Source organism: Lemur catta, chromosome 1, assembly GCF_020740605.2.
Source record: "Lemur catta isolate mLemCat1 chromosome 1, mLemCat1.pri, whole genome shotgun sequence".
NCBI classification, from domain to species: Eukaryota; Metazoa; Chordata; class Mammalia; order Primates; family Lemuridae; genus Lemur; species Lemur catta.
The window spans coordinates 151328502-151343714 of record NC_059128.1 but is presented as its reverse complement, the minus strand read 5'-3'; the positions used below and the strand labels follow the sequence as shown (position 1 = coordinate 151343714).

Here is a 15213-nt window from a genome sequence, read left to right as displayed (position 1 = left end):
ACAAATCAGCCAGATTTTTGAGATGCAATTAAAGAAATATTTTCTAAAATATATTCCTTAGAGCACTAGTTTTAAGCAACACTAATAGGTACTACCAAAAAAATAGTTTTAGAAATACTGGTTTAATTACCTTTAAATAGGCTTTTGTAAAACATGATTTCTCAGAGGTTTTTATTTTCTTTTTACTACATGTCAATATCAAGAAGAGATATATTATGCAGCATTGCTCAAATGCATTAGAACACAGAAAGCTTTTCTCTCCGTATAGCTCATGTTCCAAAGAATACAGTGTAGGAAATGCTATAATAAATTAAAGGATATTTAGAACCTATGTAACAGGGACAAATCACCTGTCTGAAATGGCCAGGGAACTGTTATCCACAACGCATTCTCTAGAACAGTTTTGTTGACAAGGCAGATGTCTGCCAGCCACAGGGATCTAGATGTGAAATAATATTTGATGAAATGTGACTCCAGAGTTCTGTACCCGTTTGAAAAATTGATGGCAGTCAAACATCTGAATATTTATTGCCTGCTTAAAGACACAAGGACAGTGATGAGCAGAGTTGGCTACAGTATTTATTTAAAGGTTATACAAATACATTATGGGAGTGGTGAAATTAGTATCTATAATGAGCTCAGAATTATCAATGGCCAAGAGACATGCAAGATTTTTTAATTGGAAATGGAAGGCTTTCTTCTTGTATCCTTTCATTCCATCATTGAACAATCACTTACTGAGTACCAGGCACTACCTTGCATATTAGGAGATGCAGAGACAAATAAAACTTGGCCTAGGCCTTTAAAAATATGATAGTCTGGACAATTTTACTAGAAGAGTTATGAATGTTGGAGGAAATTGGAGGACGGGGTACAGAAATCTCTGATAATTTTGAACTACAAGGCTAAATTACTAATATCACTAGGCCTTTTAAACAATTGCTGTTGGTCCAAATTACAAAGTAGTTTTTGTATAAATATGAATTGCACTCAATTGTTATTAGTAGCAACACATATATTGCAGACAACAGTTTGGTTTGTTTGATTTAGGGTTGTTTCATTAAGACTCTATTTTTAGCAAGTAAATAGAGTAGAATAGTGTTTAGTTTAGGGTGGAGATTCATTTATTCCAAAGTTGATTTATTACTATCATGATCCATGAGTATGGATGATTATAAACAACAACCACCACTAGTGGGCTAGTCTCCATGAAGACATTTCTCTCGAGTCAGAACGTCCATGCCTCTCGGACACTGAAAGTACTAAGACACACAAAACATAGTAATTTAGGTTTTCTATATTTATATATGGACTTAGTATTTATCTCAGCAAACTTAGAAGAATGAAGTATCAGAGGCTATTGATATTTTCATAAAAATCATTCCTCTATAAATTGAGAATCCTTCTTTTAATTAGATTATTCAGGTTTTTGAAGTTTTGTGATATTGGTCAAGTTTAGAAACTCAGAATCATAGTTTATTCCATAGAAAATTCAGTCCTCAAAGAGCAGAATTTTGAATCTGCGGGGAGAATGTGTGTGTTAGGAAGATGGATCATAATTTATGCTTAAGTAGGTGAGCATGTATGTTACTTGGGCTCCCTTTTTTCATGGCAAAAATACATTTTACCCCTGATACATACTTTGCCGAATACAACAACTTAGCATAAATGATTTGGCTATTTCATTATTCATCCTGATGAAGAAAATTTGGAGGATTAATGTTGGAAAGGGAATACTAACAGTGACATGAGAATGGAATAGGAGAAAAGAAGAAAAGAGACTTCGACATTATCTGTGATACTCTATTTCTTTTGTTTTAAATAATGTGATATAAAAATTACAACATTTACCAATAATGAATGGGCTACATAAGTATTTCTTACATTGTTTCTCTACTTTTTAAAATTTGAAAATAAATTATTATTAACGATTAATATGATGATTCATTCATTCATTCATTCATTCAACAAATACTTATTGAGAGCCTACTATGTGACAGGTGCTAGAAATAAAATGGCGAAAAAAACAGACATCATCTCACCTTCAAGGAGTTTGTTTTTAGTTGTGAAATGTGAAATGTTTGAGATCTTATACAGAATATTTAAAAGGACAAAATGAGAGAATAGGAGAGAATTAATTGTACTGAAACTTTGTAGGTGGGTCTGTTGTTTGAACTGAATCAGTAAGCAAAGATCATGCAATGCTGATAGGAACTGCCTTGTTGTTGGTCAAAATAGAGTTTGACTAATTATGCACTGGCCACGGCCATACATCTAAAGCAGTCTCGTGTGGTGTTTAATTTCCTCTCTGGTTGCAACCCAAAGTTCACGTGCATTTTTCTTTGATTCCCTCTAGTATATGACTGCTGCTGCTCCTATGCAAGGGACCTACATTCCCCAGTACACGCCTGTGCCTCCGACAGCTGTTTCCATTGAAGTAAGTCTATCCCTGTCTAACAGAGAGAGGTTAGGGGAAATAAATCTTAGTCACATATATCACAGTCTCCCAATAACCCAAGGAATACTCATTTTTAATTTTTTGTGCTACTCTAAAATTTGAAATTAAAACCTTAGTGTATGAAAGTATGAACTCAAACTTGTCTGTTTTGCTTGGCAAATGAAATGAGCTAACCTGCTACAGAGGTATAAGGGGAATGTCATTTTCATATTTAAAGAAAAGAGCAGAGACCAAATCACTATCCTATCAAAAGTTAACCACAAATACTTATACATAGAGGGGAAAAACGTTTGCAGCTATTTGAATGAGCGACTTCTCTAGTGCCTTGCCACTGAAAGAGTGGTTCCCGGGCCAGCGTCGTTAGCGTCCCCTGAGAGCTTGTTAGAAATGCAGACTCTCAGATGCCCACGGACCTACTGGATCTGAATTTGCAGTTTAAGAGGATCACTCAGTGATCCAGATGCACATTAAAATTTGAGAGACACTGGACTAGTGCACTTGTTTTCAAACTTTTTTGCACATTGAAATTATTTCAGGAACTTTAAAAAATATTGATTCCTGAGTCTTATCCTCTTTAAAAATTCTGATCATGGATTTGTCTATAGTATGGACTGGACATCAGGATTTTTGAAAGATCTCAAGTGATTCTAGTATGTACCAAAGATTAAAAACCACTGCTCTAGTGAATGATAGGTTTGTGGCTTCCTATAGACAAGGAAGAAGTTGTTGTACCACTCTGATGTGGACATGATGAATGATGATGTCATCTTGTCTTAATGGAAGTTTTGTCCCTTTCCTTCTCTCTTTCCTCTGAGCTAAATCCATGCCCTCTACACATCATTTTACTGGACAGAGCCATCAAGCTACGTAGAAAAGGAGAGGGCACAGAGCTATACAGATGGTGGTAAAACACGGAGATGTGAATGCCTCTTCCTGGTTCTAGCAATTATTTTTTATTGCCCTTTCTTCCCTTCACCTGACACCCATGTGCATTATGGCCACTGTGCATTCCTTCTCATCAGCTGGGAGCCCTCTGGAATTGATGTCTTTGCTACTCCAGTGATTGGCAAGCAGCTAGTGTGTTGGCACCACTTTACATGAAGATCCCCCAAGACTTTCTCCACCTCTGGAGCTATAGAGATTAAGCAAGACCTTTACAGACTAAATTGGATCTTTTAAAATGTTAGTTTATTTGGTTTTGGTGTGTGACAAATGTTACCAAATCATATCAAGATTTGGTAAACCTAGAAGTTTAACAGGATGCTGTTATGTAACTTAGGAAACCAAAGAGGTTCAATTTTTAAATCTTTTATGTGTTCCAGGCCTATAGACCCCCCACTAAATGTGTCATATTAAATAAATTTTAATTGGATTTTCAGAATTTCAAGAATATGTGATTAAATTACAAGTTCTTTGCTATAGTTAGCTATCAAAAAGCACTCATGGCATGAGAAAATTAAGAATCTGGACATTCTTGGCACTTTAAGTATAAATCTCTGACACATATTTGCACATCTCTGTGCCTATACCAAAAGCATGTGCTTATCTACAAAAGTTGAGAATTTTGATGACTATGAGGCACATTTGGCAGTGTAGCTTATTGGAAACAATCTAGTTATAGTTAAATTTGAGGATTAACAGCAATCTTTCACTGAGAAAAATATATGTATACTCTGATATACTGGCTTGAATTTGTATTTATAAAGAAAAGCACTAATTCATTTTCTGTGTAAAAACACTCATTGAATCTTCATTTGCCAGTATCTATCCAAGTAAATGCTGGTGGGAGGTTCAGAAAATGTACATTAGGAAAGAAAAGAATGAATTAAAATAGGGAGAATTTCCAGATTCTAAAAAGGAAATTTAGGGAACTTTAGTCAGTGACAGAGAATTAGACACTGGAAACATTTGAAACATTTGAAACCACATGTCACTGCAGGTATCCAAAACCATAAGTAAAACCAGGAGAATGTACTCAGGTCAATGCCCTCCTTGGGCCTACTAATGGCCAGGTAAAGCCACCTGTGCCTCTCTTGGAACCAAGCATATGTCCCCAGTCATGGCCAATTCCAGCAATTCATTCTTGCTGGCATTTGTGAGAAACAAGAAGGAAAAAAGGATGAAGGAAGAGCAAAATTAAGAACAAGTTGTTTTTTGTTTTCTGAAACTTCCAAATGAATTCTAGTTCATGTCCTGGAAAAAACAACAAAATAAAACAAATCAAATTGCTGAAGGGAAAACCTACTCAGCAGCATCCTTTTAAAAGATTTCCAAACTTTGATGTAGACTTTTATTAAGGTCAGAGTCTATTGTTTTGCCAAATGATATAGACATGGTACAGTGAACTACCCCAAGGAAATATTTGAACATACAAGTTTTTTTATAGGAATCCTGAATGAGTGTTTCATTAATAAATTGTTATTTAGTGTGACTGTATGCAACTATGGTTTAAAAATTCCTAGTGTGGGCAAAATGGTTTCTGACCACTTCTGACGGCAAGGCTTCTTGGTGTCACGTTAGGAAGAATTTTTCAGCCCTTATCCACATGTTCTGAGGTTTTCCTTTAAGTATTTATCACGGCTTCATGTAGCTGAGAGCATCTCTACTCAAGCCGAATAGAAAAGGGGTATTTACGGCCCACCTGGAAGAGGGCCCTTTGCTTAAACAAGTAAGGCTTTTGTGTTTTTATTTGCCTCCTTAGGGTGTTGTTACTGATACCTCTCCCCAGACAGTGGCACCTTCATCCCAGGACACCAGTGGTCAGCAGCAACAGATAGCAGTGGACACATCCAACGAACATGCATCTGCATATTCTTACCAACAGTCAAAGTAAGTTTGTGCTATGCTAAGCTCTTTTCCTCAAGATTAACCACCTTGACATCACTTTTTCATGTGTATCTGTCAGCTTTTGCTAAGATATAAACTACCTCAAACTTAGTAGTAAACATTTATTTAACTCATGATTATGTGGGTTTGAAATTTGAGCTAACGTCAGGTGGATGGTTCTTCTGATCTTGGCAAGAGTCAAGCATCTAGGAAAAGCTGCTGATCATCCATGCTTCTGGGTGTTGACTGGTTGTTGGATGGGTGACAGAAATGATTGGGCCACATGTTTTTGATCCTCCAGCAGGCTTATTCACATGGAAGTCTCAAAATTCCAAGAACAGCAAGAGAACAAGCCCAAATATACAAGCACTTTTCTTGATTCTGGTTATGACTCATTTGCTACTGTCTCATTGCCCAAAACAAGTCACATGGTCAAGCAGAGTCAATTTAGGAAATAAGTACTAAAAGTCTTGATACAGAGAGAGGTATTGCAGTTGTTTTTAGGAAAAAAAAAAGTCTACCACACATATTCTTGGAAAAATTTCCATATTCCCAGCTGAAACTGGATAGAGAACCTTCATTTTGTTCTGTCTCCTCAGACTGAAATGAAGACAATAACACTCTCCTTGTAGAGTTGCTTTGAACATACAGTTAAATGTTCATTGAAAAGAGTATTATAAAATATAAAGCAAAGGAGAATATGGTCTTATTCAGGAATAAAAAGGCAAAGGAAAAACCAACTATCAGAATTACTCTTGAAAATCCTTAAATGAGTCTTAATGCAAAGTACATTTGGCTTTGTGTTGAGTAAATAAGTAGACTAAAGTTTGAGAGTTTTTTATTGAAACCAGAATTAACAAAAGGAAAGTCTATATGCAGATGTCTTGGCATGCAAACTATTCAACTTTGTAGATAACAACCAACCCCTGGTGAACAGAGAATTTCCAGATGATCTTGCCTGTCTACACAGTGTTGCTCCCTTTATTTATCATAATTTTCTTGTTAAAGAAAAAATTATTCTGACACTTACTAAAACACTGAGACTTTATTCAGGACTATTATAATAGGTATCAAGATTATTGCAATAGGGAAAAGAGATCAGGCTCAATTCAGAATATAGCAAAGAAAGCTGGGGATTTGTAGCCAATAAGCAGAGTGAGAGGATAAGGATCTAGGGGAAACATCAAGGGTAGGGGAATTATTACTAAACCAACTTGACAAAATTCTTACTGAAGGTAGATCAGGGACTGATACATCAAAGGTGGGGGATAAGGAAATTGGTCTGATATTGAGGGGGTTCAGATATCAAGAATGGGAGATTCTTTCTAAACAAACTTGGTAAGATTTTTGCTAAAACTAGACTATACAGACCTGTCAAAAATGGGGACCAAAATCCAGGCCTACTCAAGAAAAGGGCTCAGAGTAACCTAACTAAAATTTCAGCAAGAGTCTGTCACTCTTTATCCTCAATACACATTAAGAGATTGGTTTGTTATTAGATTAATCAAAGAAATGGAGTCTTCTATACATAGTTTAGCTTCTAAAATCAGCCCCCCAAATTAAATTTGCTCAGAATATGACTTAACCTAACAAATATAAAGTATTAATATTATTTCCATTATTACTATCAATAATAGCTTTCAGGAAAGAGTGTTACTTAGTAAAGCAGTTTGTTCTTAGTGTTGGTTTAATCAGCATAGCCTATGTGAATCACTTTTACATGCAATGAACACTATGGTCATCTCTGATACTCTGGGCTAAGTATATTAGAATTTTTTCTCAGTCTGGTCAATGGGTGTGGGGAGAGGAACAGATACTGGGTCTGTATAAGCACAGTGAGAGACACTGGTGGGAGATAAGAGACTATGTGTGAGGAGTAATTGTATGTGTCAGTTTGACTGAGCCAAGGGGTACTCATATATTTGGTCAAACATTATTTTGGGGTATGTCTTTGAGGGTGCTTTTGGATGAGATTAACATTTGAATCAGTAATCTGAGTAAAGTATATTGCCCTTCCCAATGTGGGTGGCTTCCATCCAATCAGTTGAAGGCCTAAATAGGACAAAAAGTTGAATTTCCTATAAGTAAGAGGAAACTCCTGTGGCCTGACTACTTGAGATAGAATATCAGTATTTTTTTGCCTTTGAACTTGAACTGAAACATTGGCTCTTCTTGTGTCTTAAGCTTGCCAGCTCTGGAACTGGAATTTGTACCATCAGCTTTCCTGGTTCTTAGGTTTTTAAACTGAAATTTAAACTACATTATCGGTTCTTGTGGGATTGGGAACCTATGGCCATAAGGCCACATGTGGCTTTCTAGATCCTTAAGTGAGGCCTTTCGACTGAATTCAAATTTTACAGAACAAATCCTTTTACTTTTATTAATACATTTTTGTTCATCTTTTATATTTTATTCTATTTTTAAAATGAACATATTTAAAATACTGAAGAATAAAATAAGTTTCAACAAAATAATCCTCCCAGATTGACTGGAACAATTAGAACATTAGTAAGCAATAAGGGCTAAATTGAGGCTGCTATGCTCATGACTTAGTGCTAATTTCCCTGCCTGATTGGCACCACTACTAGTTGGCAAGAGTTTATGGGGTAAATACAATGGTCTGTTACCAGCTTTTAACAACAGTGTACTGTGTTGCTGCTTGAAGTGCAATTTGTGAATAGTTGCACAGCTCGACAGTATTTTTTAATTCTGTCTGCTTAACAGCCCATCATTTCAAAGACCAGGAGAACTCTGAAAGAAGAAAACAGATTTTTTAATGAGGATTGGGAATTTCAATATTATCTTGTTTCTGCTAAAGATATGATGATTTGGTTGCTTTGTGATACTGCAATATCAATATTAAAGAAATTCAATGATCATCTGCATTATAACACTCATAAGGACCACAAATACTTTAAATTAGAGGGAGAGGTGTAAAAGGTTGTATTGCAGAAATTAAAAGACAAAAAGCAAAAGCAAAGACAATTCTTTCAAGCAGCAATAAGACCTGGAAGGAATGCCAACGAAGAGACTTATAAAGCAGCTTATATACTCAGGATAAAAGGGAAGCCATTCAGTGATGTAGAAATTGTGAGAGAATTCATTGTCAAAAGTTGTAGGATGCTTAGACCCTGATAATGTTTCAAAGTACAAACAACTGCCTCTTACAAAAAGAACCATAACTAATCAGCAGCATGAATCAGCCTTCAACTTAAGAGAACAACTTCATGCAATACTTCAAGAGGAAAATATATATTATTCAATCACATTGGATGAATCAACTGATGCTACTGACTTGGTACAGGTTTTATACTTCATTCAGATAATACTGGGAGGTTTTCTTTGCTATGAGAGTTACTCACCTTGGGCACTCTTGCAAACAGAACAGGGGGGATAGATACCTTCAACAACTTTCAAGATAAATGTCATTAAGTTGGACTGAATTTGGTAAATTTAGTGAGTGTGTCTACAGACGGTGCACCTTCCACGACAGGAAAACATGAAGGGCTTATTACACAGATTTTAAAAAAGTATTAACAGATGTTCTCATTTCTTTTCATTGTATCTTGCATCAGCAAAATCTCTGTGCTAAGGCTACTATTTTAAGTGAAACTTTGCAACAAGTTGTAAGTACTATAACTATATTTGAGCAAATGCAATATGGCATTGTCAGTTTCATAACATGCTTGAGTTGAAAGATGAGGTACTCAGTGTGGATTTGCCATATCATTCTAAAGTGTGTTGGCTATCACAGGGACAGGTGTTACCCAAAATTTTATCTCTGGGAGAACAAATAATTAAATATGAAGAACAGAATCAGCAATGTGAATTATTGAAAGAAGATTTCTATAGGAATGCAGCATTTCTATGTGATATCATGTCAAATCAAAACAACTTGAATATTTCTTTGCAAGGTAAAACTAAGTCTATATATGATATGTGGCAAAAAAAATCCATCCAATCACTTTGGGAAAAAAAGCTATCTCTTTTCAAAATACCACGTCTTCAAAAGGAAATTTTAGATGAACATTTTCCATAGTTAGCAAAGGTCATTGATGAGCAGGATGATATATGCGAATCATTTGAAGAATACACAGCTATTATAGACCTGTTAATTGGTGAATACAATGAAAGGTTCACTGACTTTGAGAATCATGATGTCACCCTCAAATTAGCATTTCAGCCTCACCTAGTTGATATCACCAAGGCACCTAAAGAACTACAGATGGATTTGATGGAGCTCTCAGTAGATGACATTGTAAAGTCATTGTTTGATGCTAAGAAAGATCCAATTGAAATATGGAAAACTTCAGTAGAATACCCATGCCTTCATTGTGAATCTACATTCTCCTAGCTAACCCAAATCAAGGTACCTTTAAGTTCACAAATGACTGATACCCATCTAGAGGATCATCTGAAACTATGGACCTCCATACTGCAACCAAATGTTCAAATGCTTTCCAACAAAAATCAGACAGAACAAAGTCATTGAAAGATTAACTTTAAAATTAACAACTTTAAAATTAACAAATTTTCATTTTTTGAAATTATTAAATACATAGTAGTAAAATGATGTACATTTTTCAGTGTATCTAATTGAAGTTTCTTGAATGTGACCTTATTTGATTAAATCTATATTAATGCAGTCTTCCAACATGAAAAGGTTCCCCACACCTGTGCTAGGGAAAGACCAATGAAAGAGGCAGATGCCTTCTTCACTCTTTTGGGATTTACCTTCCACTACAAGTAGACTCATAATCTATCAATTGGAAAACAATCAAAAAGAAACAAAATTGCAAGGAAGATTATTCAGAAAGATTATGTTGATAAAAAGTGACTGAGCATCTAAAGTTTGGTATCAAACAAAGCCTCTCATACAGTCCTGGGATCTGAAAGATAATTGGAAGCTAATCTTAAAGAGATTTGGAGAAAAAGCATTTTAAGCAGAGGAAACATAAAGTTCAGAGGACCTAATGAGAGACCTGAGGCCAGAGTGTCATGGATTAGAGGGGAAAGTTGTAGGAGATGAAGTCAAATAGGCCAGCTCTTATAGAGCCCTTGGATACTTGGCTTTGTGTAGAGTAATTATACTTTGTTTTATTCTAAGTGAGTTAGAAAACTTTTGGAAGGCTTTTAAAAAGGAATAGCATGATAGGATTTACATATCAATGACTCTATTACCAATGGAGGCTGGGCCTAGAGGGATATGTTGTTGCAAGGATGGGTTTTGGGATGCAAATTTCCTCCCTTCTTGCAACTGTCCAGAACCATCTTCTCTCCCTGCCTGATTAAAGGAGCTTTAATTATTCCTACTTGTCAGCCCACAATGAAGTGCTCTCTTCTTTCTCAGGGTTATCTTTACCCAGAAGTAAGGTACATTTCCCTGGTCATTGTATGATGTTGTGGGGAAGGAGATGCTCTGCCTGATCCAATGAGAGAATTTCTGTCTCTTGTGGAGTCTGGTGACAGTCCCCCCATCTACCTCCACCCCCATGTTCAGCTGCACTTGTGTTACCAGCTCTATCCCAGGTATTATGCTAGCAGACAGGATCCTGCCATCCAGGACTCATAATCTAGGATGAGATCTAGATCTACACATAGCAAAATATATATACTTCAAGGAAAATAGTGAAAAGGACTCTTTTAAAATGTAGTTTAGTAATAGGAGAATGCACTTAATTTTTCCTGGCTGGGTAAACTTTGTTGGAGGTTATGGCAACTGGAGCTGGGAAAAAGCAATGTTCCAGGTGGACTAACAGCTTTACCAAAGTCCAGGGGTGGGAAAGCTTAGAGTGTTTCTTCAAGAAGTGGAGCAGAATGGTAGGATAGTGTGAAAAGGCAGATTCGAACTGTTACTAAAAGGTCTGTACTTGTCTCTGAGGCTGAATCAATGAGAGAAAAACAAGGACAAGTGGTTTGAAGAAAAGGAAAGAGAAGTTTATTAATTTGCTGGCAAATGAGGAGGATAGAAGACTAGTGTCTTAAAAGACCACCATCCTGCCTTTAAGCAGACATACAGGGCTTTTTAAACGGGGGTTTCCAGAGGTTGGTCTCAAGTCTATGTGACCAGTGTCACATATCGTGGCTTTGGCCTGTAGTTGGTGGTTTTGGTCGACCTTATTGTTAGAATGTCCAGGGAGGAATGCACCAAGCCAGGAGAGGTGAAAAGAAGTTTATTTTAACAACTGCATACAGACGGGCTGAGGCCAGGATGGCGTCAGCATGGAGATGGTGGGCATCTAGGGCTTTTATAGTCAGATTTGGGCAAGCTCTCAAAGAGGTGGAGTTTGGGTGGGTCCTCAAAGGGGTGGGGCCAGTTTAAAGGGAAAGTTCCCATGGAACCTCCTACCAGCCTCTGGGTTCAGCCTAACACTTATCTCTGGTACAGATGACCTTATGACCTTCCAAACAATTCTGGTGAGCTACCTCCTGTGGTTTAAGATACTAGAAAACAAACAACAAAGAACATTTTTCTGCCCTTTTGATTATTGGCTTTGGGCAGGAAGGCAGGTTTTAATTCCCAAAAAGGGTCGGCGGGGGGGGGGGGGGGAGTGGTGGTTAAAGAGACAACTCATAATACATTTTGCCCATTTTACCTCTGTTGTATATTCCCCACTGTCAATTTTATCTTTCCATATCCATGGGAGAAGGGGCAATGTAGTCATCAAGCTATTTCCTGCTGAATGGGGGTGCTGTTTTAGATGGAAGGATTGTATTTATTTGTGCCATTTCTCTTTTTGGTTTTTCAAAGCTTTGGTAGTAGATTAACAAAAAAAATAAAGAATTCAACAGATTATCAGTCGAAAACGGCATAAGCAACAACTATAACTATGAGGATTAACAAGGCGAAATTGAGGATACCTGATAAGAGAGATTTTACCCTGCTTGGTATCTAAGACACCGGTAGGACTGTGGGTCCTTACTATTGCCTTATACATAATGTCTGATATGGGGCTGAGTAAGAAAGAAACATGGGACCTCTGAGTACTGAGCTATTAGTCACAATAACAAACCCAGCAGCAAGACAGATCAGCAGAACAGGCAATAGTCTGGGAAATACTCTCTAAGGAGTTGTCTCTCCATTCCATAGACAGAACAAATAACCAGAGAAAGGTCAGCAAAAATATCAACGTTTCCATTTTCTCTTCTTCTTAAATAGATAGTTTAGATCACCTAAAGACTGGCTTACCCACTGGGGGCTTGTATCGTCTTCTTCCATGGGATACCTTTTTACTCTGGTATGATGGACTCAAGATTTTATTCCCAACAATTTCAACGAGATGTGAGTTGTTAGAAGCACTTCATAGGGTCCCTTCTCTTGCTCTGCCAGTTGTTGTTTGGGTCCTTGTTTGTTCCAAGCTTTAAGCAACACACAGTCTCCTGGTTTAAAGGGGTGGAGGGGTGCTTCCAACTGGGGTGGGGACCTGAAAGAGGCAAACTCATGCATAGTGGTTAGTATTTGATTTATTTGTTTGACATATTGCTTTACTCGGTTTTCTTTACTTATAGTTATATTACCATACTTACCTTAGGGTGCTAGAAAGGGTCTCCCATAAACTATTTCATAGAGGCTTAAGTTAAACCTACTTCTAGGGGATACCCTTATCTGGAGGAAGGCAAGCGGCAACACCTTATCCCACTTTAAATGGGTTTGCTGCATCAATTTTGCTACAGTTTTTTTTAAAAGCATGATTCATTTTCTCCATTTTTCCTGTAGATTGAGGTCTCCAGGATGCATGCAATTTCTGTTCTATATGCAGAGCTTTATTTACATGCTGAGTTACCTCCAATATAAAGAGGGTCCATTATCACTCTGTATGGAGGCAGGGAGTCCATATCTCAGAATGAGTTCCTTTAGAAGGAACGTTCTCTCTGTTCAGGTAGGATAAACCTCTACCCAGCCTGAAAAGCTATCAACTAATACAAGCAAGTATTAAGCATCTCAGTGGAATCAATTTGCCAATCATCACAAAGTGTGGATCCCCACATGTCGGGTCCCCTGTAGAGCAGGTCACTTTTCTGGTTTTGGATTGTTTTGAGAACACAGAAAGTAGCTCTGAATTATTTGTTAAATAGTTTGTTTCAAACTGGGTCCTCTTAAATGAGGTCCCACCAAATCCATTAAGGCGTCACACCTATAATGTGTGTATTCATGTAGGTACCCCCTAAAAGGCTGAAGCAAGGCTTCGGGTAGAAGAATAAGTCCATGAGAATTCTGTCTCCACTTAGCTGTGTCATCCCAAGTGTCAAAGCCCCAGTCTTTAGCTCTCTTTTCATCCTCATCAGTGTAGTGGGGTTTATATTGATGTAAATCTAGCTGAGGTATCAAGGCCCTGAGGAACAACTCACCTTTAGTGGCCTTCTTGGCAGCCTTGGCAGCAGCCTGATTTCTTTTTGCAACGTAAGTGTCTCGTTTTTGGTGATCAGGACAGTTCATGATGGCCACCTGCTTGGGCTCAGCCACAGCCTGTATCAGGGCCATTATTTCACTGGCATACTTAATATCCTTATTTCCTGCCATCAGGAGCCCCCTTTCCTTCCAGATGGTACCATGAGCATGCAGAACCGTAAAAGCATATTTAGAGTCCGTATAAATGTTTACATTTTTCCCTCTAGTTAACTGAAGAGCCCTGGTTAAAGCAATCAGGTCAGCCTTCTGGGCTGAAGTCCCAGGCGGCAGCAGTGCCATTGTTTCCAGTACCCATTGTTCCATGAGAACCTTATATCCAGCCCTTCATTGTTGATTGTCCATAAAGCTGCTCTCTTTGGTGAAAAGATCCCAATCTGGCATCAGCATCAGCTGATCTGACAGATCCATCCTGCTGGAATAGAGAGCCTCCAGCATCTCTGAGCAGTCATACTGCAAAGGCTCATTCTCTTCAGCTGGTAACAGGGTGGCAGGATTGAGAGTAAACACAGTCTTTAATTTAATGTTTGGATTATCCAAAAGAATGGCCTGGTATTTTCCTGGACTTTCCTGCAGTCAGCCAATAACCCCCCTTTCTGTTCTAATAAGGCCAGAACCTGCTGGGGGGCATATACCACACTATGCTGTCCTAAGGTGGTTTTTGGCCTCCTGTAACAAGTCACAAGTAGCTGCTACTGCCTGGAAACAAGGAAGCCATCCTCTCACAGTATTGTCCAGCTGCATTGACAAATATGCCACTGCCATGGCGTGTCTCCCAGAATCTGTGATAAGACTCCATGGCCCATTCCTTGTTTATCATGAAATTGCCATGAATAATTTAAATTCTTTCTGCAAGTCAGGCAGCCCCAAAGCAGGGACAGTCCTAAGACTCTGCTGTAGTTTTTCAAAGCCATTTTGACAGTCTGTGGTCCAGATCAGGGGCTCCACGTCTGTCTCTTAAAGGGCTTTGTACAAGAGCTTTGCTATTAGTCCAAAGTTTGGGATCCAGATGCAACAGAACCCTGCCATTTCTAGGAACCCATGCAGTTGTCTTTTATTTTAATGCACCTTAAGATTCAAGAGGACTTGTTTTCAGTCTGACATTAGGCTGCAGGTTCCCTTGCTAATTTGGAATCCCAAATAAGTAACCTGCTGCTTGCAAATATGTGCCTTTTGGGGTAATACTTTACAGCCACATGAAGCCAGATAATTTAGCACAGCCACTGTATTTGTAAGACAATGATCATAATGGGAGCTGGCTATAAGTAAATCATCCACATATTGTAACAGAATCCCGTGGTCCAATTGCAGGTTCCACAAGTCTCTTGCTAAGCTCTCACTAAACTGGGTAACTAAGAGAGGTTTTAAACCCCTGAGGCAACACAGTCCAGCAGTACTATGAGGTCATCCTAGTTTTAGGATCTTGCCATTCAAATGCAAAAAGGAGTTGACTCTCTTTTTCCAGAGGAATCCAAAACAAAGCATCTTTTAAATCTAGTAACCTGGCACTGAAAAAAGAGTA

At 37.9% G+C, this 15213-nt stretch overlaps 1 protein-coding gene across 10 annotated transcripts in view; it reads left to right on the top strand.

The window, feature by feature from the left end:
• The window catches only part of RBMS3 (RNA binding motif single stranded interacting protein 3), a 665694-nt gene that overhangs the window by 636057 nt on the left and 14424 nt on the right, over window positions 1–15213 (top strand). For 7 of the 10 annotated variants that reach the window (XM_045537625.1, XM_045537631.1, XM_045537615.1 and 4 more), the window contains 2 exons: window positions 2357–2437; window positions 5160–5287. In XM_045537625.1, the coding sequence (XP_045393581.1) occupies window positions 2357–2437; window positions 5160–5287 (209 nt within the window). Of the gene's footprint in view, window positions 1–2356; window positions 2438–5159; window positions 5292–15213 lie in introns of those variants that run through there. The other 3 variants (XM_045537641.1, XM_045537605.1, XM_045537598.1) reach the window with 1 other exon arrangement.